The sequence below is a fragment of the Lemur catta genome, chromosome 1 (assembly GCF_020740605.2).
Source record: "Lemur catta isolate mLemCat1 chromosome 1, mLemCat1.pri, whole genome shotgun sequence".
NCBI classification, from domain to species: domain Eukaryota; kingdom Metazoa; phylum Chordata; class Mammalia; order Primates; family Lemuridae; genus Lemur; species Lemur catta.
In genome coordinates, this window is record NC_059128.1 from 221,414,845 (window position 1) to 221,442,074 (window position 27,230).

General features: G+C 43.2%; 1 protein-coding gene across 1 annotated transcript in view; it reads right to left on the reverse strand.

Annotated features, from left to right (window-relative positions):
* Positions 1-1,399: 1,399 nt before the first annotated feature.
* The window catches only part of LOC123630466 (kalirin), a 457,953-nt gene continuing 432,122 nt past the window's right edge, over positions 1,400-27,230 (reverse strand). The window contains exons 33-34 of the mRNA XM_045540114.1: positions 26,137-26,239; positions 1,400-2,842 (exon numbers count right to left, since the gene is read on the reverse strand). Of these exons, the coding sequence (XP_045396070.1) occupies positions 2,780-2,842; positions 26,137-26,239 (166 nt within the window). The 3' untranslated portion in view covers positions 1,400-2,779. The remainder of the gene's footprint in view (positions 2,843-26,136; positions 26,240-27,230) is intronic.

The window sequence follows — 27,230 nt, forward strand, 5'->3', positions numbered from 1 at the left end:
TTCTGGGTGTCAGTTTCATCTGTTGATCTCAATGATCTCCAAGTTCCCTTCCAGTAGCAATTATATAGCCAGCCATTCATGTGTGACTTGATTAATATCTGTCTCCTCTACTGGTAAGCTCCGTGAGAACAGGGACTGTGTGCACATCTACATCATAGTAACCAGCTCCTGGAGGCACTTGAAAAATATTCACTGCGTAGACAAATCCCTATGAAAACCAAATGGTGATTCAGCCTCATCAGCCTATGCCCTACACAACCAAGCCACAGGTACGTGGATGTGTGCTGCAAAGACCCTGGTCTGTCAGAGATCTCCAATATATGAGGAAGAGCAGGATGTTGGTCTGCACCCGGAGGGCACACAGAGCTGCACAGTTCACAGACGTGAACGACTGTGGGAGATGTACAAGGGAGAGCCCAGGCTGGGCACCTGGGCCATCAGCCCAGTGGCTTGGAAAAGTGTGGATCTGGGGATAAGAGACCTGAATTTGAATCAAGTTTCTGCTATTTTCTAGCTGTAAGAGTTTGTACACATCATTTACTTCTCTTGGTTTCAGCCTGCTCATTTAGAAAATGCAGACAGTACTGCCTGCCTCTCAGCATGGCTGTGAAAATCAGTGGAGTATATGAAGTGCCTTCCCAGTAGCTAGTGTAAGAGAAGTGCCCAGTAAACAGAGCCTCTTTGTCTGGTTCTGCCTTCCCTCCCCCTTTATGAGCTCTTTAAACCCTGAGGTTTCTACAGATGCCTCCTTTCCAAAGAATTGACCTAAGTTTGTAACTAGCCCATGGGAGTTCCCTAGCTAGTCTTGTTGAAGGGCCATAAAGATTGGGATAAATCCATTGGAAATCCATTGCAAATATATATTTTCTCCTTTTGTTTCCCATTTGCCTAATGAGATTTTGAGATTCGTAACTTGCTATGGCTTGATATCAAAAGATTCAATTTTGTAAATCAATGTGAACAATTATTTGAACATGCTGAGAACTGTCACTGAACAGACGAGTTTGAACTTTGCCTCTCTTTTTGGCTGCCTGTGTCTCATTCCACCTGGCTCCCTCCCTCCCTCCCTGACAGAGTGACGGCAGAGTGAATCATACTCCTCCTGCCCCACCCCCCTGCCTTTCCCCACCACACTCGTCTTCTACATATGATCATCTGTATTCTGAAAGACATATTCTGTTGCTAGGCAATCAGAAGACAAAATTGCTGTGGTTGACATGATTCTTATCAGTGACTGCAACTGCAGTGGTGCCGCCATCATGCCAGACGCACGCTCATTGCATCTGTCCCCAGTTTGACAGATCTTTCTGGAAAGTGGGATAGGGTGGATTCTTGGCAGAGAATTAAGGGCCTCAGCACTCAACAGAAAGTATTTATAAATCACTGTATATCAACAGCCTGCTTTAGAATCATTTTATTAGAACACATTCAAGAAAGTGACATACGGAAAAAAGACAGCAGCAATTCTCAGTCATGCAAATGCCCGTTAAGGTTCTCCATTGGATTTAAATTCAAGTACAAAGACAGTCCTTTCCTGAGCCAGGTGCAATTCCAGAGAATGACACTTTGCATTGAGAACACGTTTCCTTCGCAAAGTTCAGAACACTGAACAAGTTACATCCTCACAATAAGATTGTGAGATACATGGAAGTGTAAACTTTTAAGGGACCCTTTACCCTGCCCTCCCCCATAACCCAGCCAGGGAAGTGAGCCCAACTTCAGGACCTCTTAGAAATCAGGTTTAGTCTATTGAAAATAAAGCAGTGGGCCTTAAAAAAAAGTTAGAAAATGAGTGTATATATGAAATGGAATCATCATCTCTGCCTCTTGCCTTGGTGTGGGGTTTCCATGAAACTCTGAGCTAAGGGTTGGGGGTCTCTCTTGAGTGTCGTGGAAGCTGGAGGACTTTTAAAAAAATTTTATTATGAAAAATTGCAAACATATACAAAAGTGGAGAGAATGATATGCCCATGTACCCATCGTCTAGTTTCAACAATTACCAACACGTGGCCAGTTTATTTCATTTATATCTTCTCACACTTCCCACCTACCCTTCAATAGGATAATCTGAAGCAAATGGGGGCTGGAAGGGTGGTCTTTGAACCAGAGACCTCAGGGAGGAGTGAGGTTAGGGAGGAGCTAGAAAAATATGACAAAACATGGGTAGGCTGAAGCAAATAGAAAATTTGTTGTGGAAGTTGTTGCTGCCAATGTTTGGGAAAGATAGAGTTAACCCTCATCTTCTCTGCTGTAAACCATTCCTTCTTCTTCTCTCCTCTTTCTTATGATTTTGGGGAGGTAAGCTAGTTAGAATGATGCGTTTTTCTAGATTGGGGGCCACTGATAATAGAAATGTTCAACCTGGAGAAAAACTTCAGAGACAAATGTGTCCTTCTAATTAACCTGTCCACTCATATTGCAGACCTGCAGGGCAGCAAGGGCCTGGGGGTATCTGCTGTTCAGAGTGGGAGTGGGGGATGTACACTGGGCCACGGGGCCTCTCACAGGTCCCTACTGCCCCACCATTTTTGACTTTGGAGAGAAGCTCAGCAACCTCAAATTGCACCCGGTAGAGAAGAAGGGAGCCCCAAGGGGTGAGCCCATGGCCCAAATGGGAAGATTTTGCTTGGAACATGTTGCCCTCTGAGCAAAGGCTGCACCCCACACCAGCCCTGCCAGAGCAGTCTCAAGAGAGGTGGGTGATTGGAGTCCCGGTGGGAGGTCCCAACGGCGCCACGGCTAACCCGGTGAGCTGCAGGGACAAGTCCCAGGCTGCGTGCTAAACGTAAGTGGAGAAAGGATCTCCAGGTCCCAGGTGCCACCGAGGAACAAGGTTGCCATCCTGTTAAGAAAAGGGCTGGGCTCTGTGATTTGCATATGACTTTGCAAAAATCTGCATGAGATCCCGTAGCCCTTTATAGAAAACAGAGTTAAATCATCAGTGCAACCTACTGTATTTCTAGTAACCCAATGCAGAGTGCGACCTAGTAAATACCCATTCAGTTTTTTTTAGAAAATGATACGGAGGAAGCAGAGCATTATATAAGACATTCCTTGGCCTGAAGGTTCAGAAGAAGCCCACCAGGTCCAGGATCCGGATGAGGATCACAGATTGGCCATGTTTGCTAACTTTGTCAGAACTCAGATCCATATACTTTCATCCCGTGAGACCCATGTAGACTAGTCCTGCAGTGGCTTCCCAACATTCCAGACACATAAACAGGAGTGGAGCCAGGAATGATATAGACAGGGATGCATTAAATATGAGTTCCTAGTGGCAGTAATCATTAGTGTTCATTTCACACACTTTTTTTTTTTTTTGTTTAAACTCTTTTAGGGTCCCTATGCCCTACCAGCAAGTCTTGCTATAACATTTAATTGGGAGAAAGAAACTGAGAAAAGTTTACCAATTTATGTAGTGCATCTTTGGTAGTAATAGACTTGGAATTTATGATTTCAGGTGTTTCCAGAGTCCACGACAGGGGGCAATAGGTAATTTTTCCAAGGCATGAGGCTGGTTCAGACAGACTGCAAGGCTGGCTGAGGGAGTGAATTGTTGAGTAAGAGAGCAAGTGGGGAAGCCCATGCTAGAGACCCCGCTTCCATACTCCAGTGTGGTTGACCCCACCTATAAACTGAGCCATCTGCAGCAACAGATCATTGTTTCTTTAAGAAAAGTGACCCTTCAAAGAAAGTGAACTTCTAGTGCTTTGGAGGAGAGAAATATTCTAAATAGTAACGGCTCTTAGCCAAGAGAAACGTTCAGGATAAATTAAGGAATATGATCTCACATTTGACTGGGGCTCAGCTCCGTGATGTCAAAGCCTCCATCATACTTGCCATATAGAAATGAGAAAAATAGCCTGAAACTCTCTTAGGAAGAACTTCAGCTGGGCAAAACTGTCCATTAAGTGAGAGAGAAAACTTCAGTGTCAAGGGCGAAGTGGTAGTTACCCTGGGGAAGACAGGGGATACTTAGGATTCAGAAGGGAGATGAGACTCTGAAGAAAGCCGGGAGCTACACAAGTGCATTTGAGAAGCAACTCGTGGTGAAGGCACTGTGGCACCTGCTAGCCTCATCTTTACCAGGGAAAAAGTGGCTCAAGAAGTTTAAATCAGTCTTGGGTGCATAATGTCACATTAACACTAACATGGGAGGTGACATCAGCTGTCCTGATGAGGCAGTTCCCCAAACCATAATTCACTGAGTGAATTACTGTGAGTTTATAAGCATACTATAAGAGCTGTAGAATTTATTTTAGTGGCAGAATTTGATAGTTTTATAAATGCTGAACTTGACATTCTGCTCTTTATATGGCTGTTAAAATTTGGAAGGGGAGAGAAGCTTTAAAAAATATTTTATTGTCCTTATTATTAATAGCAATCATTTCTTGAGTGCTTACCACATGCCAGGCAGAGTGCTGAGTGCTATGCATGCATCATTTCACACCATCTGCACCGCAGACTTGTGAGGTGGGTAATACCATTGCCCCCATTTCGCAGACCGGCACCCGGAGAGGTCCTGCCCAGGATCACAGTACTGGCAAGTGGAGGGCGTGAGATCTGAACCAAGGTTCATTTGACTCCAAAGCTGTCCTTAACCATTGCATGTGTGGTCTCTTCTAAAGGAGAACCCATCTGCTAAATGGATCTGTATGTCTTTATGTTTGTTGATTCCAAAGATCTTGGAAAGCATCCCTCACATAAGGACCTATCTTATCCCTGAGAATGTAATTTGAAGTGATTTTGGTCATTTCATGACATATATTCATTAGGTGTTACAGAAGATTTCTTATCCCCTTTTAAACCTCAAGTAATGATTGTCTGTGTGCAGCCACAAATCTGTCTTATGATGGTGTGACGTGTGAGACACCTAGGAAATAAATCCACATAGGCAAATGAACCCTTGTTCCCTAAAACCCTGAGAAAATACATACACATTTATGCAGGAAGTCATTATTTTATATAGTCCAGTTTGTATCTTAAAAGAGTAGTTCACACCAATGCATAGCTCTTAACTTTAAAAATCACAACCGTTCACTAGGAGGATGGTTTTTTAAAAACCTGGCCTAGGGCAAGAACTAGTGGGAAAAGTTTAAGTGAAAGTATGAAAAAGAGACCATTAAAATTTTTTTGAAATGCTAACGATCTCTCTTATTTAGAAAACAGCTCTCAGCTTAGAATCCACACATAAGGTCCATTTCCAATCACCCTATACTTTGGCTTTCTGATTCTGTAAGCTAGGGTAGGGCCTGGGATTAGCTTTTTAAAACATTTACCTGGTAATTCTAAGAGCCACCTGGTTTGGAATCCTTTTTCAAGGTGCAGAGGCCTTTTCTATGTGCCAACCACTCCATCACTGGAAAGCCTGAGTTTCACAGCATTTCAGCTGCAATTTCAAGTCTTCTAGCACACACTGGCCAGAAACACTTGTCTTTGGCGTTTTCCATGAGGGGGAAAAATCAGTGAGACCTACTTTACAGGACAATGGCTTTTATTAAGCAGACTTCCCAAACATCCTTTGTTTATTGGGGGGGACTGAGATTTCCTCCATCTTCCCCTATTCAAGTAAAGACCCTGTCATATAAATGCTGTTTATTTAATACACTGAAGGCCCCATTCTGATACTAGACTCTCATAACAAGAGCTTTCTGAGCTACAGAGAGATGTTCTGCACTCACTGGATATCCAGTGATATAAAAATAGCCACAAAGGGGAATATATTTATTATAGCATATCCTTTCTTGTTCCACAAAGAAGTTGAGGCAGCTATTTTTGCAACAGATTTTTAAATGCATCTCCACACAGTGGTATGTTCTCAATGTTTTTGTCTGATGGATTAGGAACCATAGAGGCATGGATGTGCCTGAATTGCTATTCCCATTGCTAAGACATAATAAATAGCCCCCTCTGAATTCCTGATTCATGTCATGCTCTGCTAGGCACAGAAGACTGTGTGATTGGCACAGTCAATACATGGAACATGGGATGTTCTTGATTTTTCAGTTGATCAGAAAGGGGAAATGATAGGATTTACAATATTTGGGCCAAAATGTTGCTTTGTGTGTTTTTGCCTGAATCATCCAATTGTTTTCTTTAATGGACTCGGCTGGTGGAAGAACTTGGCAGTGTATGTAACAATTATCAGAAAGACCTGGGTTCAAATCTCAGCTCTGCCACTTTCTGGTTGTGTGACCCTGAGTAAGTTATTTAACCTCTCTGAGTAACATTTTCCTTATCTGCAAAATGAGGATAATGATACTTACCTTGAAGAATTGTTGTGAGGATGAAATGAGACAATATATGTAAAATGCCAGGCTCGTGTTAGGACTTCAGTAAGAAAGGCACTTGCGATTGTCGGTTGTTTATGCTCTGGATGGCTTCCTTGCAGGCAGCCTTTGTGGTTTTCTCTGCCTGCCCAATCATAGCAGTGACATCTTAGGGAAAGGACTGTATCTCCCATTAGATGAGGTGGGGGATTTTGTCCTTGGTGGGGACTTTATACGCTCTGTTTGTGTTCCTTCATTACATACCGGGAACTCTGCAAACACCATATTAACTGGTTTTAAAAAAGCATTTCTCCACCTCAAGTTTCAAACCAGGGCCCAGACAGGAAATTTTTCTTGATGTAGCCATCAGAATTAAAACTGAGATACACAATAATAAAAATATTAAATACTGCATAGAGAAGACATAAATAAACACCATGAAGCACACTGTCAGTTCTTTTCAAGGACTGGCCTTTGTGCCCTTCTGTGTGTTGTTTCATGCATCCTACTCTGTCCGCAGGGTCCCTGTGGGATCTAGACGTCTGTGTTTGCTGCTCATGCTGCCCCGGGGCTCTGCACCCAAACTGTGTGTGTGTGTGTGGGGGGGCGGTTACTGACAATGACAGGCAGCCCGAGCAGTGCAGTGACGGAGGAAGGCCTCAGAGGTGGTGCAGAGTTATGGCCACCCGTCATGCTGCCTCCCGAGTGACAGGCCAGGCCCTCCTCACCTCCAGAACACCACCCAGAGCAAAGAAATCAGCCCCAGCCAGCAATACTCAATCTCCCTGTGTTTCCTCTTTCCATTTCTTCCTCTGCTCAGGGAGCCCTCTGAGAGAAGTCTGAAACTAGGCAGTGTGGGAGAGACAGCGTTAAAAATACTTGTTTCATGTCATCTTTTTCTGGTTTCAAGTTCAGAAAGGTTAGAAATAGCCTCTTTACCAGAAAAATTTCCTTCTGTCCTTAGACCGTGGGAGGGGGAGGAGAGGGTACTGGGCTGAGGGGGCTGTCTCGCCTTGGCCGCCCATGTCGTGGCAAGTGAGTTCCTTGTGCTCTCTGTGTCCCCTGACCTGGGTTCCAATGTCCCCATGCTGAGTCCCTCTGGAAACCTTTCCTTCTGGGCTCACAGGAGGTTAAAACCAAACTTGAAACATGTCTCCTTCCTCTCTCTCCCACTGCATATCTCTTCATAAAATCTATTAATGAACTTGAAAGTATATTTCAAGCTTTTCCTCACCTTTTCCATATGTCTCTAAACAGCTGAGTTCTGGGGAAACCCTGAAGAGCTTACCATCCCCTTCCTGCCCCTGCATTTTCCTTCCCTCTCCTTTCACAGCCTGAGGCTCCTGCCCCTCACAACCGAACAAAGTTGCCAGTTCCTCAGCTCACAGCCTTGGCCATCCTGCACGCCAGCCCAAAGGCACTCCCTGGTCACTTGCTCAAATCTTGAGATACTAAGAGGTGGATCGCCCTTTTCCCTACTAGGCACTCGCCTGTCTCCTCACCCTTGCTTGGTTCATGCAGAGGGTGGACCTCAGCGACCTCTAATCATCTTGTCCCTTTCTGTCCTTTAAAAAAATAACATCCATTAGTTTTTTTTGTTGTTGTTAATAAAAGTAATATGTCTTATTGTATAGAATTGGGAAAAAACCACCATCCAGAAATAACCATCTTTTACACTTTGGTGTATTTCCTTCATATATACATATATGCATGTGTACATGCACACACACATGTACATATGTATATATACGCATACGTAAGCACAATACAAACACATATGTGCACATACACGTCCCTCTTTTAAGTTTAACAGCAAAATTAGTCTTTCATTTTGAGAGAGAAAAGGATATAGGGAAAAAATAACTCTAGGCTACAGCTCAGGTAAGCCCTTCACCTGTGTCAGCCACAGTTAGGAGTGTACGGAGCACATGACTCATTAATTCATGTCATTGGCCTCATGGTGAGGGAGACTATTCACATATCCTTGACCCCAAACTATAGAGATGATACTTCTTAAAGAGTACATGGGAAACACATCTAGAGACACACACAAATTTATAAATATACACAAACAGAAGAAATATACATAAAACATGTCATTCAAATAATTATTCTTTGAGCACTTTCTGTGAAAGCCTATCTCTATCTCAGCTTGCTACAGATAAACACAAGTATCAAACATTAGCCTTGGTAATTCAGCTGCTGAGGCAAAAACTAACCCGTGGGAAACAATAGCAAATTGGAAGAAGATTCTGTCTCATAAAGTGCTAAAGGATGGGATTCCAGCAATCATTCTAATAACGAAGAAGACGTGTTCCAACAATACTCTTCCTGGGGTCAGAAACCTATCTATCAGAACAGAGAAATCGTTTTGGAGACACAGAGATATAGCATAGGTTGGTAAACAAAGGAGATTATGAGTTGAAAGATCATTATGTTTCAGTGAAGATAATCACACACGTACTGGAAAACACACGTCAGAGGAGAGGATTGCAGACAGCACGGGACCCGGGGAGAGGAGCAGGATCAGAGGGCAGGAGCCTGCGCATCAGGAGGTTCTGGGTCCTAGAAAATGCTGCTGTGGGTTGGGAGACATGCTTCTCCTCTCGAGGCTCTCAGGGACAGACTTTACGTATCATACAGACTACGAAGCCAGGCTGAGAAATGTGTAATCACGGCAGTGCTCCAACGGAAAGTCATTTGAGGAAGAGGACAGAGAATGAAGGAGAGCCATGATGTCGGAAGGAGGGCTGTGCATGAGGCCTGAGAAGGGAGCAGACTGGGGAGATGCTGTAGGATGAGTTTCGTTTCAGGGCTTTGGAGCAGAGTGCAGTGAGTCATCCAAGAGCAGTTACGCCAGAGAAGGTTGGAAGTACGGTGCTGCATCCCAAGGGGAAAGACAAAGGCTAGGCACAGAGATTGTTCAACTCATTGTTAAGGGTGCAGCTTTTTGCTAAGCAATGTGGCCAATACAAAGCAATTTCAGGGCATTGTATGTCCTGAATATTCAAGAACAATGTTTGATATTTTGGGGGTGGGGAGGGGCAATATTGGTGAAGATGGCTAAGCGGGGGGTGGAGAGACAAAGATCAATGTGGAGAAGTAGGGAGCATTTGCAGAAATGAAAATTTCCAGAAATGAAGGTGTGAGTCAGGCCGGCAGCGGAGGTGGGCTGGATGCGATTAAGGAAAGTCAGTGGGTCTTACAGAAGATGGAAGCAGCAGGAGCAAAGTGTGATGTGGGAGGGGCATTTGGTGACTGTTATGTACCGTGTTCAGATGCTGTGGTAGACAGCAAAGATAAAGGCATCATGACGACCAAGATGTGGTTGTCCTGGAACTCCCAGTGTGATGTGGGAGAACGACACACAGGCAGCCAATGACTTGATAAGTGCAGTTAGGCTGAAACATATTTTCAGTCTGCAAAAGTGGCTGCTTCATATGATTCAATCTAATATAGTGTGTATAATAGATAAGGGTTTCTTAAGGATCATATGCAGGAGGGAAAACTATATACATGTCTTTGGAGACAGGCCTGCACTGTATCCTAAGTAAATGCGCTACTGAAGTCTTTTAACAGACAGGTGAGATGCTGAAAAACTGTTTCAGGGAGATGAGTCTGGTGTTGGTAGAAAAGATAAAATGCAGGGCAAGATCCCAGAGAGCGAGGAGGCATTTAGGAGGCCACTGAAAGAATTTAAGCCAGAGTACCTGAGGCCTGACAGGGTGCTGTGACAGAAACTTTGAGGGACCCGTGCTCAGGACCTGGCAGCACGCTCACTGCCAGAGAATACGCCAAACATGAGTCTACAGATACGAACTCGGGTATCTGGGGAAACGGTGTTGCTTTTGCCCCAGACAGGAAAGTCAATTTGGTTACTGCTGTGAGAGAAAAGGAAACAATTTTCTGATGCTGAGCTGAGGAGAAGCAGGCAGCGAACTGAACACATCCTGCAGCAGCAATGCTCATTTCATCGCCATTTGGCCTCATGTTTGCTGATGGTTCCGGTTCCTCAGCAGAGCAGTGTTCACAAGGGTGGGGAATGGCCTGTTTTGTTCCATCTAGGAACAGTGCCTGGCACATAGTAGCTACTCAGAAAAAATGTGAATGAATGAAGAAATGAATATGAAACTGCCAGTATGAGTAAAGTCACTCCGGGGATATAGTATTGGAATTTTGGTCATGGATACAGAACTGAAGCAACAAAAACTATTGCTGAAGGTATGGACCTAGAGGGGAATCTAAAGAAAGAAGAACCAGGAGCAGAAGTTCAAGTGTAGCTCTACTGGGAGCATGAGGTGACAAGTGAGTGTCAGATGGCAGGAAAAGGAGGTGTCTGACAGTATGAGAGAGAGAAGAGGCGTTGAGCTGATCTACAGAAAGTGGGTACAAAGGATGAGATCCGAGTGCTGTGGAGGCTGTTTCTGAGTCTAGAGAAAGAATGAGAGAATAAAAGGACAATGAGGCATCAAGGTAAAGATAAAAGCAGTTCTCTAGCCAGCATGCTAAAAAATATAAAACGAAAACCCTCAGTGTTTCTTGGGTGCTACTCAGTAAAGTTTAAATTCCTTTGGTGTTCAGCATCTGCCACGATGAGGCCCAACCAGTCATTCCAGTCTTATTCCCCACAATCCAGCTCACAAACACTGATTTTTTTTAAAATTTCAGAATATTAAAGGTGTACAAATGTGTTTGGTCCCAGCTATAGGTGTGCCCATCCCCCAAACAGTGTTCATTGTATCCATTAGGTAGGATAAAACCTGATCGTTAAGCAGGCGTACTTACTCTCCTTGCCACGAACATACCCTGCATCTTCCTTTCTCCCTTACCTCGCTCTTGCTGTTTGATCCATTTGGAATGACCTTCCTCCCCACTCCCAACACTAATTCTGCCTGGATAAATTCTACCCATTGAGTAAAGTCCAGTGTTGAACCTTCTCTGATCTTCCAAAACTAGAAGTTTTGATTTTCTTAATTATATTTGGTCCCAATTTCTAGATCTCCTTCTTGCCCACAATGCCAAACATACCACCTTGTGCTTATTTGTTCATTCTTCACATACCTATTTAACGTACATTTAACAAGTACCTTCTGTGAGTCAGCGCTTCGTTAGACGTGGTGATGCAGTGGAGGTAGAAAAGAGACATGTCTCTGCCCTCTCAGGCTTAGATGTGGAGGAGGCAATGCCATAACTACGCAAATTCTTATGTAATTATTAATAGTGATAGGGACCAAGAAAAAATAGTAGTGTGCTGTGAGAGAGATGATTTGGGAAGGAGACCTAGTTAGAGGGTCAGAATAGGCTGAGATCTAAAAGAAGAAAGGACAAAAGGGGTGGACTGTGGCATGGCAAGAGAAGGAATTTTCCAGGTAAATGAAACAGTATGTACAAAGGCCTTGGGATGGTGAAAAGCCAGACACATTTATAGAAGGCCAGGGAAGCTGCAAGGCAGGTAAGAGGAGGAATGGCTCCAGGAGGCCAGAGAAGTAGGCAAGGTCCAGATCATCCAGTCCTCATAGATTATGTTGAGGATTTTGATATTTATCCTAAGAGCAAAGGGACACTATAGGAGGGCTTGAAGCCATGCAGTGATATGGAGAGCTTGCCTTTTAAAATCACATTGACTACAGAGTAGAGAAGAGATCGGAGGGAGGTAAGAGTTGAATGCCTGAAGACAAGTTGGAGGCTTTGTTCATAGGCCATGTGTGATAGGACAGTGGCATGGACTAGCGTGAATGACACAGATGCAGTATCAGTCTTCTGGAGTTAAACACTAGGACTGACAAAAGTTGAGTTTCACCTCTACAAGTCATTGCACTAAAATAAACCATAATCAACATAATCTCAACTCTCCAGAACCCTTGGGCAATGTGTCTGTCAAGATAATCATGTTTTCTGGATAACTAATGGTAAACACCAATACTTCTTTTCCCCATTTTACCCATTTTTATGAATGTCTTTATAGCCCTGACTTTTTTTTTTAAGAGATGGGATCACTCTGTCACCGAGGCTGGAGTGCAGTGGCATGATCACAGCTCACCACAGCCTCCAGCTCCTGGACTCAAGCAATTCTCCTACCTCAGCCTCCCAAGTAGTCAGAACTACAGGTGAGTGCCACATGCCCAGCTAATTTTTAAATTTGTTTTTGTAGAGACAGGGTCTTGCTATGTTGCCCAGGTTGGTCTCAAACTCCCGGGTTCAAGCAATCTTCCTGCCTTATCCTCCCAAGGTACTGGGATTACATGAATGAGCCATTGTGCCTGGCCTACATCTCTGACTTCTTAAACAGATTACATTGAACATAATTTCCCCTTCTGTTTACCATTACGAATGTCAATGTAACAATTATGGTGTAGCACAAAACACAAGCAATGTCCTCAGAACATGCCCAGTCATACAGCACTCTTGGTACCTGGAGTCTGAATTCCTCTTTCAGCTTTAGCTTTCATAGCTTTTCTGTATCCTCCCTCGCTGTCAATAGCTCAGCCTTTGTGGATGTAAGTACACCCATATAGAAGTAACTTTCTCCTCATTGAATTCTCTTGTGGGCTGAGTAACTAGATGGCCAAGATCATAAGGATTACATATAAAATTAAGATTTGCAAGGCTTTCCTGTGAGCACAGATGTTTAGTTTTCCCATGTAAAAACTTTCTTCCTAGGTCTTGGATCTGTTTGTCAGACACCTGAGTTCCAAACCCAATATATTTGTCATCTTTTTTCTAACATATTTTATTGCTTTAACTCTATTACCTGTCACATAATCTATAAAGTAAAATGTAACAGACAGATACATTTTAAAAAGTCAGCTAGTTCTTATTCTTTCACTAAAACAGAGCCATACTTAGGGATTGACCAAAACTTGCATTATATGTTAAGATTCCATGTTGGTACACTGTTCTGTAGAGAAATAAATGGTGAACTGTATTTTAAAATACTAAATGTAAGAAATGCCTCACATGTCACATCACATGAGCCTCTAACTTACCGATATATTACCTTCAAAATGTCAAATTATATGTTTATCAAGACAATAAAAAGAATGAAAAGACTAGCCACAGAGCAAAATAGTTATTTACATGTATAACCAACAAAGGACTAATATCCAGAATTTATGAATTCTGAAAATGAGTAAGAAAAATAAAACAACCCACTAGAAACATAGGTAAAAGACTTGAACCAGGGACATTATAAAGAGAAAATCCAAAGACCCAATACAAATGTGAGAAAATGTTCAACTTCATTAATAATCAGGGAAATGCAAATTAAAACTATGAGCAGACTTCACTATATACTCACCAGATCTGCAAAAATTTTAAAGTCTAACAATATCAAGTATTGATGAGGCTATAGAGCAATGGAAAATCTCATATACTGGTAGGAGTATAAATCTGGTACTAGCACTCTGAAAAATAGTTGACGCCATCTAGTAAAGTTGAAGATACACACACACAGTCTATCACCTAGGAATTTTGGTTTTACACCCAAGAGACACTCAAGTACACATGCACAGGGATATGTATAAAAGAATATTCATAGTAGCATTGTTCACCATAACCCCAAACATTCCATGCACAGAAAGGATAAGTAAATTGTGGTATATTCACACAATGGGATACTAGACAACAATGAAAATGAATGAACTATACACATCAGCATGGATGAATCCCATAAAATAAGTGTTGAGCAACAAAAGCAAGACACAAAATAATATACAACGTATGATTATGGTCATAGAAAAATAGCCACATTGAAACTATATTTACCTACATAGGAGGTAAAATTGCAAAAAGAAGTAAAAATGTTATTATTATGAGTGTGAGGAGAATGGCTACCTCCAGGGGAGAAGCACAGGGGTGTGACTAGGGAAGGACACAGAGGGGGATTCTGGAAAGCTGGCAATGCTCTATTTCATGACCTGTATGGTTGTCATGCGTATATTCACTTTATAATTATCTATTAAATTATTTAGTTCTGTTTGTGCATTTTAGCATATATATTTTACATTTTGAAAAATTTAATGTAAATGTAGATGTTTATAATTAGGAATACACTTTATCCATAGAAATAAGATTATAAATAACAATCAGACTGGCCCATAACTTTTGCTTAGGTAGTAATATAGATTAAATACTATTACTTTCAATTAAAATAATAGAAAATAACGTAGTTGCAATATTGGCAGTCATATACAACATACAAGAGAAATAATGAATAAGGATTTTTTAAAAGTATCTGATATCACTTTGGAAAAGATAAAAAATATTGATAATACAGTAGATTACAAGGCTATGAGGAAACTGGAACTCACATACACAGCTGGGAGGTATAGATGGGTATAATATCTATAGAGATTTATTTGACATGTCTATCAAAATTTCAAAACGTATGCTCCTTTTGATGCAGTCATTTTACTTCTAGGAATTTATCCTGTTAATATACTCACAAGTGTGAGAAACTGTATCTGTAGAAGGATGTTAATTACAGCCTTTAGTGATGGCAAAAGATTGGAACCATCTCATATACCCATCAATAAAGGATGAGTTAAATCAATTATGGTACTATAAGTAATGGGCCATGTAGCCATCAAAAAAAATGAAGTAGCTGTATGTCCTATTATGGAAATGATTACCCAGATTGGTTACGTGGAAAGAAGTGTAAAATAATACTTATGGTATGCTACTACTTGTTTAAACATTTTTTAAAAAAGAATATGCGTGAGAGCTTTTATATTTTTAAAGAATGCCTCTAGAAGAACACCTAAATTTTGTATTGTGTCTATTATTGTTTCAAAGGTTCATTTAAAAATTTTGAATGAATATGTTTAAGGAAAATGGGTTTCATTAGATGATCATAAGGAGGTACAAGAAGGTTTTGGTAAAGATTCTGAGGGAACTTCTGAATAGTTCCCATGAACAGAGCTAACAGCCCACTTTTAAAAAAAAAGTCCAATTCTACATCATAACAAAATACTCCTTTTAATATAAATGTATCAGTAGCACTGCTCTTTTACACACAGTCCGCAATTAGAGAAATTCTTTTGGGGCCAAAATTGATACAAAGGAGAAAAAATAGAAAAGAAGATGAACTTCAAGGCCAAGCCCAAATTTTAATTCTGGTGTAAGTCTTCTTGGTTTCTAGGCTACATTTATCTTTCAAAGTGGGTATCCTTCTGCTATAAAATGTAGCACATTGTGTGATAAGTATGCACCTCATCTGACACATTCATCTTTGTAATTTTGTAACTATCACATATTATCACTTGGGGTGTGAACTCAGAAGACTATGGGCAAGGACAGAGATTGTGTTTACATCTTCTGAATTCCATGGTACCTGGGCACCAGCAAACATGCAAAGAAATTTTGTTGAAAAAAAGTATGAATTCAGTGCACCAATATATTTTAAACACTTTTCTATTCTGCTTCTAATTAATTTTAGAGAAATTATATAAGTATTATAATGGAGAGAAAAATTCTTCTCCATTAACAGATTTTCCTGCTTGGTCATCAAGTGTTAGGGGTAGTTCCTAGTAGTCTGCTCTCTAAATAACATAACAAATTTAGTGGTTTGGACTTCATATTCTCCTCTGAGTATTATTGTCTTAAATTTAAATGTTGGAGGCCATACCCTAAAACCTTTCTCTTTTTGGATTTCTAAAGAAATTTTTCATAATTGCAATAAAAGTTACACTTTAATAGCCTGTGTGGAAAGAGGCATAAAAAGTATGACTGTCTTACTTTGGGCATAGTGGGATGAAGTGGGGTGAGGAGGAAAAACGAGTTAGACTTTTAGCAGACTACTCCCCACTCCATATACCTTCAAGTTCTTTTTTGTTTATTTATTTTTAGAACAATTTTCCTTTTTTCTTTTCTTGTACAGTGATTCCAAATGTCTCAAAATTGAGCATATTTAGGCTGACATCAGCATGGCAAGAAAGGTCTAAGCAGGCAACCGGGGTGCTTTGTCTGTTTTGTTCACTGCCATATCCTGTGTCTAGAATAGTGCCTGGCACATAGTAGGAGCTCAGTAAATGTTTGATGAATTAATGAGACACAAAGACACAACATATCAAAATCCTGAGCAAAAGAAATGACAATGAGTTTTAATATCCTCTATTGCTCACTAAGCCAATCTGTTTTCCATGTGTAAGTGAGCAACAGGAAGCAGTAAGTGAAACTCCTAAAACTCCATTCTTGCAAGTGAAAGGACACTCGCTAGCAGGAGACAGGATACAGACACGGTAAAAGACAGAGCCTTTTTTTCCCCCCAGTATATCATAAAGTTCAGAGAGGTATAGAAGCCCCTGCAGTTACCACAGGGCAGAGAGCAACATATATAGCGGCATTCATAGAGCAATCCACAGCCAGTGTCAGCGGGGACCAGGCAGATTGGAGGAACAGCTCTCCTGAAATTCTAGTCAATGTACACATCTCTCTGCAATTAGCAACTTCAGAGCGTTAAAAAATAACAAGACAGTACCTGAACATTCTGAACTTGTAAGACTTAAGCCCCTACAAATGGGAGAAACTGAAAACTGTTATCCTGATACAAGGAAATGATTGCTTAACACAGTCAGGGCCATATCTGAATGGAACATGGCAGGAGAAGAATGAAAAAACTGATTAGCAGTGGGACAAGGGTCTGGGTGAAAATAGGAGTGGACATCTGCCATGCATCTGACACACAGGTCCACAACTTCTAGCAGTTTTCTCTCAAAAAGAAGAGCTCTCAAGGCAGAGGCAGGCTGCTCCCTCAGCTGGCACCTGCTGCTGACTGCTCCTGGAAGAGGCCCTGAGCCAAAAATTACATATATACTATTGCTCCTTGAAGGAGGTCACTGCGGAGGATGTTCAGACTTGTTTCTCTTGCCAAGCCACCATTCTGGCAATAGGGATCACCTCACCTCACTCCAATGCCACACACCCAAATCCACCCATTCCATCATCCGTCTACCACATTGGTCATGGCAGACGAATTGGCAGCATCATCAGAAATGAAGAAGTGAGACCAACCTGCCATCCAGGTGAAACCCAAGCAAGAACTTTCAATCCAAGCTCAAGATCACAAAACAGGGTAATATTTACCCATTGGTCTGCCCAGCAAGCTTTTTTCCAAGAATTCTGTATTACGACCACAGATGACACACGTCCTGTTTTACATCACAGCACGCACAGGTGAAGGCAGCTCCAGCTGAAGCACAGCCACACTTCAAAGCCACCCCAGCCTGTCCCATCTACTTCAGGCTGCTTCAGCTCCAGATGTTCCTGTCTAGCACAATTTTGCTTGAAGTTTCTGAAAGAGTTAATTTTCATACCTACCAGCAGATCTTACCTTCAGGTACCATACTCCTAATATCACTTCTAGTCACCCAGGCACTCACCTTTTGAAGAACAATATTTCCCACAGCCTGTTCTCCCTACCATTAGCTTTGACAAAGTGGATTTAGTCATTTTGTTCTGTACGAAAATAACTTTCTCTTTAACTGACACAAAAGGGAAAAAGGGTAAGTGATATGCCAAGAGGTCTGTGCAGAATACTCCAGTAAAACCCCTGCCCTGAAAGCTGCCACGTCTCTTTCCACCTGCAGCCTCTGAGCCTTGCTCACCCTCCCCTTCCTCCATCTGTGCCATCTCCCTTCTTGTACCCCTTGTCCCCGGCAGAACGTGGCAGGCTGGAGGCATACTCACTTGGGTCTTGTTTGCCTTGGACTGTCGCCAGCTAATCCACTTTAACATCCTGGCTTGCTCTCAGATTTGCTTTCTCCTTCCATCCAAATTTTAACAGTAAGGTAGAATTTCAATCTGAGGTGGGCTGTGGCAGGGCCAAACTGGTTCTGGAAACCCACTCCTCCCAGGCAGCTCCAAAGCCGGGGTCAGCCTTGCCACATCCCAGCGCTCACTGCCAAGCACTCAGAGCCCAGTGGGAATTTGCTTGAGAGGCCAGAAGACTCTGTCTGGGGAAGAATAACACTCCCATCAAGGCCATGACATGAGTCATAAGCACTTGGTATCAAGGAGTCTGTGATAGGCATTAATACTTGCTACATGATAGCCCCAGAGACCCGGACTGGGCTATAGATAGAGTCACTTTGTAATTTACTTTGGGTTGCTGTGGATTTGCTGGGGCAGAGTGGGGGATGGTACGGGGGCAGTGAGAGAGGGGGCAACAATAGTGTTTGCTTTCTGCTGCAAGGATTAACAAGCTGAATTATCACGGTGACTGCAAAAGGAGTTTTTAATCCAATTTAACAAGCAGGAGACTGATTTGTGTTTGAGTCTTAGTTCTGCCAGTAAGTGGGGCTTTGTGACTCTGAGCAAGTCACTTTGTTTCTTTTAAAAAGGATGAAGGAAGAGGGCTAAATGATCTTGAAGGTTCCTCTCTTCTCCAAGATTCTGACTCCAAATTCCAAACTCACACTGAATCAAATCTGGCCTCTGGCCAGCCATGCAGCCATCACACATAGGCCTAATCCACTGGCAAATCACCTCTTCTAGTTTCCCTATTTCTGTAACAAATATTTGTGCAAACCACAAACAAAGAAATTTTGTGTGGGCCCAAGTGCTCTGAGCATCATGAGAGCATTTCTGAGGTTCCTGCGACCTGCCTGTGTTCAGCAAAGTACTCACTGGCTGCTGTAGTTCGTGAAACTTACTTGCCTTTTCAGGTGATTGGCAATTTTAATGATGGCTTTCTTGAGGGAGGTTTTTAATTTATGGAATATAAATCAAAATATTAAGTAAAATAATGCTGATATAAAAGATTTTTCCCTGTGAACCTAGGTTGTATTTTTCAGCAAAGTATATTTCATACCCTTTGGTGGTATGCAACAGCTGGAAGCCAGTCATTTATTTGAGGAACTTTTCAGTTAGAGGAAAACCTGTGACTTTAACTCCTCACATCTTATCAATTTATTTTGAAAAGCCAGCACATTTATACTGTGCCAAATATCACTGAAGAGAGGATAGAGTTGTGCTTCTGGGAGGTTCTACAGCAGCCAGAGAGAGAGAGAGAGGGAGGCTGCAGGCATCCCAAAGACCTCAGAATCCTCTGGGTTTTGTTGCCCACTGCCGCTATCTCCTCCTCCTCCTGCCACTTGCTCACCACAAATAAAAGTAACAGAAGAACTATACTAGGAAAAAAAGTTATTTTCAAACCTAGTCCTGGACTTGAATTATTAAGAAAGCTTAAAAAAAAACCCATAATTTGGGCTTAAAAATCTTAAAGTGGACATGACATTTTTCCTACTTTGGTGTGACCATCTTAATAGGTCAAGGACTCTTGATAAGTCCTTGAATGCTTCTATCTGGGATTTATACAGCAATTCTGATCCTGTGTACTGTCAGCCATAGGGTGTAATGAGACTCAAGATTACATGGCTTATAAAGTCCAAGTTTAGATTTCAGATATATCCACTCAAAGCCCTGGTAACAGGAAGTGTAATTATATACTCTTCTGCATTATTTATTTAAGGTTTGGGAAGTGTTTTGCCACTAAATAGGAGGCAGAACAATCTCTCCTTATCAAGAAATATTTCTTGGGCCCTTAAGTCTCACTGAGACAAAGAGCAGAGTAATAGAAGTGCTGAGGAATTTCTCCTAGAGACCCATCACATTTTTTCCCCTGCCTTTAATATAGTACATTTCATGGGCTGAATCTCCAGTGAATGGTGCAACACCCAGGGACCACAGCTAAATGCAGCATGCTGTCACCATGACATGCTGGAGACCCAATCTTGGGTGGACCATCTTGATGATTTTTAAGAATGTGTCAAGTGAAAAAATACTACCTAGTGTGAATTGATAAGATTTTTTTTTATCAGTTCTGACATTGCCAAGTACCAACATTTCCAGATGTTTGGCTTTCTCTTCAGTGGCAAAACACAATGATCTGTGGCCCATTAAAACTCTAGGGAGCAAGCTGCTGCCTATTTTCCTGCACAGGAGTGCTCTGAGGTCACCCAGACAGCGACCCACTGCAGGTCTCCCGTGATCCACTCTTTCTTACAGGATCTCAGCTAGTCTTTCAAACTCCTGGGAAGCAGCAATCCCTGCCTACACTGTACAGATGAGGGGATGGAACCATGACATGATTAAATGACCACTCAGGTCATGCAGCTGGTAGACAGTCAGGGATTGAATCCATACCTGACCTCAAAGCCCATCCCCTTTCTTCTACATCACATTTCCTCCCTGTAGCAGGCACTTCTGGCAGCCCATCCAGATCCCCTCTCCTGCCAGTGCACCCGCACCCCAGATCTTGTGCCTGTTGGCTGCTCACAGCTCACAGCTGACACAAAAGGCCAGCTGCTTTGCCACAGGCAGGGCAAACTCCATACAATTCCCACTCCAAAGCCCTGGGAGGGATCAGACTTAGCTGGACTCCAGCAAAAACCAAGTGCATGTTTGCTTTCACTCTTTCTCCCCAGCCTCTGCCTCCCTCCCTTGTTTCCCCCGTTGAGACCACACCTTCAATAAATCCTGCGCTCAGTTGAAGACTCTGCTTCTAGGCAGTAGGACCTAGGATGCTCTCCTTCAAGCTGTCCTAACTCCAGGCCTACTCTCTAGGGCTACTTTTTTCTATTTATGAACCCATTTAAGTAAAAATATTTCATTTTCCCCTCAGTCATCTGTCCTCCATCAACATAATCCCTACAGGGAAAATAATTTCTTACATCTAATTCAAGTCCTTTCAGTTGCAGCATTAGCCCACTTTTTTCTTAGAAGAAAAACCAAGAAGGCTTTTATCTCTGATGCTATCAGCAGATTAGGGATAGTTGTCTGGTTGTCTGCCTTTCCTACCTACCAGAGTGTAAGGTGGAGGAGGACAGGGCCTCTTTGCATTCACTGCTGTACTCCCAGCCTCAACACAGCGCCTGAGGGAAGAAGGTGGGGACATGCCAACACAGGGGGCAGGCCCTCACCAGTGCAGGGACTGGGTCCCCTCTGAGACCACCCTTGCACCTCGTGGCATGCCGAGTGCTCCCGGTGTGCAGGTGCTGGGATGGCCAGGTTCTGACGAGCCAGGCGAGGCTCTGCAGGGGGTCTATTCCCAGATGCTGCTGCAGCCAGGCTGCCCTGCCCCTTGTCATGGGCATGATGCTATGGCCCCTTATCAAAGCAGCAGTGACCCTGCAGGAATCCTTTGATTTTCCCATTAATTAGGTCCTCACCATCTTTGACCTGAGCCTTCCTTCCCAAGCAGTAAAACAGAATTTTGGTCATGACCTACTACATTGATTTGACAATTCAGTGTAAAAATGATTGAGTTGATCCTGAAACCTCCAGGCTTCTCCAAGCATTTCTCCTTCAGCACATCACTGTTATCAGCCCACTTCATATCTCAGATAACATTGGCTTGTTACTGAAGTTGCTCTTCAAATCATACGACAGCCCTGGGATGGTCTAGCAGTGTTCTTTCCCTTATAATTTTTGCAAAGAAGAACACCTGAAATTCAATTTCACTTCAATTTCCCTGTCTCCAGCCAACCTGGACATGTCTAGGAATTCATAGTGATTTTTGGATGGAGAGCATCCCTACTAAGATGGTCTTGTAATGTTCAATTAAATATGTATTTATTGAAATGGTACAGACATGTACCAGGACCATGATGGTTCAGATGGCCACTTTTGTACCATTTGTTGGAAATTATTGAGCAGATATCCATCATGTTAAACAGTAACTTCTTTGCTGGCACCTCATTACACCTTAGAAGTTTTGATTTCTTTGAAGTATGGTTGCAAAGCCCCATCTCTTAGCAATATACATATAGGCAAAGGACTATTTACAGTGGAACATCCTTCACCGAGTACCATGAACTGATTCCTGGACAGAATAGGGAGGGGCTCAGACCACTATGGAAAAGTAAGAACACTAGTTTACCTTCATAGAGACAATACATTGGACAGGTGTAAAGTAGAGTCTAATTATGCAGACCCATTTGAGAGTTGAACAAAAGCAATCCTGGAAAAGTTACTAATGCCATTTACTGAGGTATTCATACTGGCTGCCAGTATTTAATGCAGAATTAAGAATATTAGACTGTTTTCTCACCAAGGGAGGATTTATAGCTTTAGCAAACAGTCCAGTTCCTCTGCTTTTGAGAAAAGTGGTTGAGATTCCTTTCCTAGAGATGTTAAAGAAGAGTCAGTCAAGGAGGCTGCCAAGTGCCAAACCCTGGGTGAGAAATGAGGAGGGGGAGTTGAGCATTGGTCTTCTGTCCTCAATCTTGTCTTTTTAGCAAGAACTTGAATGAAGCCACAGAAGGTATGTTTATCCAGTAATGCTGGGAGGTACAGCCAGTATACTGGACAAGATAATTTATATTCAATACATGCTCAGACATTGAGATGGAACTAAATAAGAGAAAAATCTAATAGTTGTGAAGTAGTCCTACAGTCAGGTTAGTAAGTCACCTGCCAAATAAGGGCAGTCTGTATGAATATAGTATTGAGGGAAATAGAAAGAAACCAAATAAAGGCAGTCTATGACAAAAGGCATGGGGATTTTATCAGCCAACACTGAACACACATACTAAACATGCTGTACCATCTCAGGGAGGATAGTGTACACTCAGGACTTTTTACTTTTTTAAGAAATAGGGTCTTGCTATATTGCCCAGGCTGGAGTGCAGTGGCTATTCACAGGCACAATCACGGTGCATTGCAACTTCAAACTCCTGGCCTTAAGCCATCCTCTAGCCTCAGCTTCCTGAGTGGCTGGGACTATAGGCTCACACTACCACACCTGGCTTACTCAAGAATTTTTAAAGATCCTCACAGTCTGCTAAATAATTGTGCACCCTTATTGGCAGTATCTAAACTTTTGCTTCCCCTCTAGTAAGGGTGGGAATTAACCTTGACTGAATGTCTAACAGTTACCAGGTAAATATATTTTACTTAATTTTCCCAGTGACTCAGTGAGATAGATATTATTACCTTTGTTTTATGGACAGGGAACGAAGGTGCAGTAACCTATGCAGTGTGGCACAGAGAGTAAGTGTGAGGGCTGGGATTGGAACCCAGGTGTGTGCAACTGCTTCCACCACACCACAGTATACAAAACACACAGGAAGTGATTGGAGGGGTACTTTGGGGCCTGCCACACAGCCTCTCAAGCCCATCTCTCACAGCCCTTTAATGGTTACTGTTTCCTCATCTACTCAGCCCTACAGAGACACCATTACCGTCATTCCTCTGGGTTGCAGAGGAAGCCTGGGGCACTTTCCCAGAAATCCGTTGTCAGAGGACCCTGACTTCCGTGAGAGGTCCCTGCCCCGCCCCCCCCCCCCCGACAGCCGCCCTTGTTGGCCTTTCTGCCAAATATGGGTCAGTTTACCTGAGTCAGTCCACTCTGTTATCTCTCTCTTTTCCAGGGTCTGTTCACCGGACCACTTGGAAAGCAGGGTCCCCTAGCCTTCTAGTGCAGGCAGGGGGAATCTAACACTGCTGATAACATCCACAAATCCAAAGACACCATGAATGCTTTCACTGATGAGGGAAAGTGCAGGCTGCAGAGGACACATGGCTGCCCCGTTAACACTGCTGTGTGTTAGAAGAGTAAGAACATTTAAATTACCGTGCACAGTCACAGACCTACCCTCCATTTTATTTTGAAAGTGTGACTATTTCTAAGTAAATTTTCTGGTTTTGTGTACAGACCATAGAATCTCTCATCATCTCCCGATCTTCTGCCCATGTTCCCTAGGGCCAGAGAAAGTAGTTGAGTACTAATGTTCTCAACAGGCCAGGTTCTCCAGCTTAATAAAGCTTTGTGCTTGGAGGTAAGGACACATCTAAGCTCCTTTAGCATATTTGAAAACACGATGTTCATATGTCTGGCTGCTTTCGGATCACTGGTGTTAGCTGCCTCCTAATCCTGGAGTTCCCTGAGAACAGTCACCACGTCCCCTCTGTCCATTCACTCCACAAGTACCTCCTGAGCATCTACCTTCGCTGCACGTTAGAGCACAGTAGTGAAACAGACAGACACGGCTCCTGCCCTCCTCAGGGCTCCATGACCTGACTATAGAGACAGACATGAAACAAAGAACCACACAAATAGGGATTCACACTCAACAAATAGTCCATATCTCTCTACAGTATCTAGCACAGAGCTCGGCACATGGTGGGCACTTTTAGGTGCATATGTGGGTGCTATTTTTGTGGAATATGCAGAAAGACTGGCCAGATGAGTTAATCTTAGCATTGAGAGTTCAATGCTTTGACTTTTAGAGGGAGGAAAACATGACAGTAAGTCAGGAGATCTGAGTCCTAGTTCCTGCTTTTCTACTAACTACTAGAATTTTCTTGGGTGAGGCACTCAGTCTCTCTGAGCATCAGTTTCCTTACTGGTAGAATAAAATATAAGTACCAGGGTCCCTCATTAATAATGAAATGGCTACTGTCAGAGGCCTTCTAATCTAGCCTCACGTACCTTGGCAGAAAGACAAGGAACAGCTGGAGCCGAGGTCCTCCTAAGACGAATGGCTCTAGCAGCGGGGTCTGCGCCAGAGTCAGGGCTTCCGGGAAGATGGATTAGCAGCTGGAAGGGATGGACTCCTCAGATCATGACACTAACAGTCTACGTCTGAACATGGGAAACACTGCACTTACCACCCACTGACTGTTTAAAAAGGAACACTTGTTCACAGGGTATTCTAGGCTGTACTTCTAGACAATATATCAGAGGAGACAGGAGAGTACAGAAACAATTTTCTTTGTATGTTTTTACAAGTGGAAGAAAACTAATTTTCCATCTACTCTGATAGTCAGTCAAAAATGGCTTACAAACTGGAAGGCAGTTGTCAGAATTACCCTGAATGTCCTTGAACACTAGCCTAAAGCATGATTAGGGTGATTTGGCATCAGGATTTTAGCAGGTTTGGGGCACAGTCTCCACACTAAGGTGTCAGTGGCTTTTTTCTCAAATAATAAAAAAATTAGGAAAAATCCTAATGAATGCAGATCATCTTTTATGAAGCAATGATATAGCCTGTTGCTCGAGGCTGAAGGAGCAGGCCAAAATACTAGTTCTGGATAAACTAGGGTCAAATAGTCTTTGGAAATCCATAACTTCATTAATACAATCACTAATGTGCACCAAAAGGTCATCTCAAACTCTTCGGACCCTGGGGTGAACAGATGACAGTAGGCTCAGACACGGACCCTTTCCTCCCCTGCTGCAAATTCCAACGGCTGCCTTCCTCACCAAGCTTGGGCGAGTCCACAGAGCCTTCGCTGCAGTCTTTTCTTTTGCTCCCCATCAGAGCTCCTAACTTTCTCTCACTTGCTCCAAGATGTAAGACAGCAAGTGACTCGGCTTTCTCACAAAGCTACTGCATCCTCCACATGCCACTTCCTGGTCCTCCTGTCCCTCAGAACTCAGCCCCAATAATCTGGCCAGAGGAAAGCACCACTTCCACTAGAGTCCCTGTGGACAAGAGACCCCGACTAAGCAGCATCTCTGTGGCTATTTCCCAAACCATTGTTCTTGGTCTAACTTCGAGATGAACCCCATTCCAATCATTATAAATTTAAGCCAATCACAGCCACTAAGGTCACTATCCCAACCTCAGCCTCCCTGAGATCCATCCTCCCAGAAGGCAAAGCAGCCCAAGCAGCCTGGGTGGGGCATCTCAGAAAGAAGAAACCTAGACTTTCTCACTACTCACCTTTCCTTCCCCTCAGACAAGACCTCAGTGCTATGACCTGCCTCCTCCAGCCCTGTTCTTTCCCCTCCGGCTGGCACAAAGAAACCACTAGCTCCTGAAGTGAAGCTCCATCGTGGAGACATTCCTCTGGGGGAACCTCTCCAGGGGTGGTGAAGCCAACAAGAAGTCTTGGGGGAAGGAAGCTTGGGACTCTGTCCTACCTTGTCACTGTCCACTGTGTTCTGGGAGGTCCTAGAGGCAATGGAGATAGTGTCTGGCTGGCTGCTGCCATCCCCCTGGCTGTCAATGTCCTCCACTCCATCCCTGCAGGAAGAAGAGAAAAGAAACAGGGGTGGGGGTGGGGGGAACCACTGTGGGTTTAGAGCACACAAGGATTTCCAGCTGGGCTGGCACACAGGGCCTCGGCACTCTCACAGGGATTTGTCTCAAATCATCCTGCTAAAGGGAGCAGCCCTCTGTGATTGTCAATGATGTCACTTCTTGCACTTAGTAAACACATAGTCACTGCGTTAAAAGCCAAATGTAAAATGACCCCTTCCCCGTAACTCCTCTGGCCCATGCTGCAGAGGGGGCAATTTTACCCCCCACTGGGAATGGGTTTATAACAGGCAGTAGGAAGATGTGTATCCTACTTAGAATCTAGGCTTCTATCCAGCTGACTGGGTCATTCATTCCAATAATCCCAGAGTTCAGGGTATTCAAGTTTCTGTACGTGCTGTAACTAGGATGAGGGCTGGTTTATAGCTGGCCTGTCCAGTAAACAGAACTGATATTTTTTTCAGTTGTGTTTCTTAAAAGGAGGGTGGGTAGGATATTTTCTCCAGAGGAGATTATCTTTGGGAAGTCCCCGACATTGGGCCCTCCAGCCACGGGTATGGAGGAGGAATCTGTTGCCTTCATTTTGGTGGGTCTTGATGATCTCATGCATATTTGTGATGAATTCTTATCAACACAGAAGGCCAAGGCATTTCTTAGACTGGAGAACAGTCACAGATTCCACAGCAGCATTTGGGCCAGCTGTGCTCCCGAGTGTCTGCTAAGAGTCTCCTGAGTGCACTTCTGGCATTTAGACCCCTTCCAGGGCCTCTGGACCACACAGCCGTCCTACACACCTTATTTTGACTCTCTCGCTTTAGAACTGTGCCCCCATCCTGCACTGAGCCCACAGCCAGGGCCAAGAGGGACTGGATGTCTATGAACTGATGAAGGCTGCATGGTCTGAGTCAGGGAGAACTGGGGGATATGAGGGCCAGGGTTGGCCAAATTAGCACAGGAAATGACAGCTCTTCCCCCG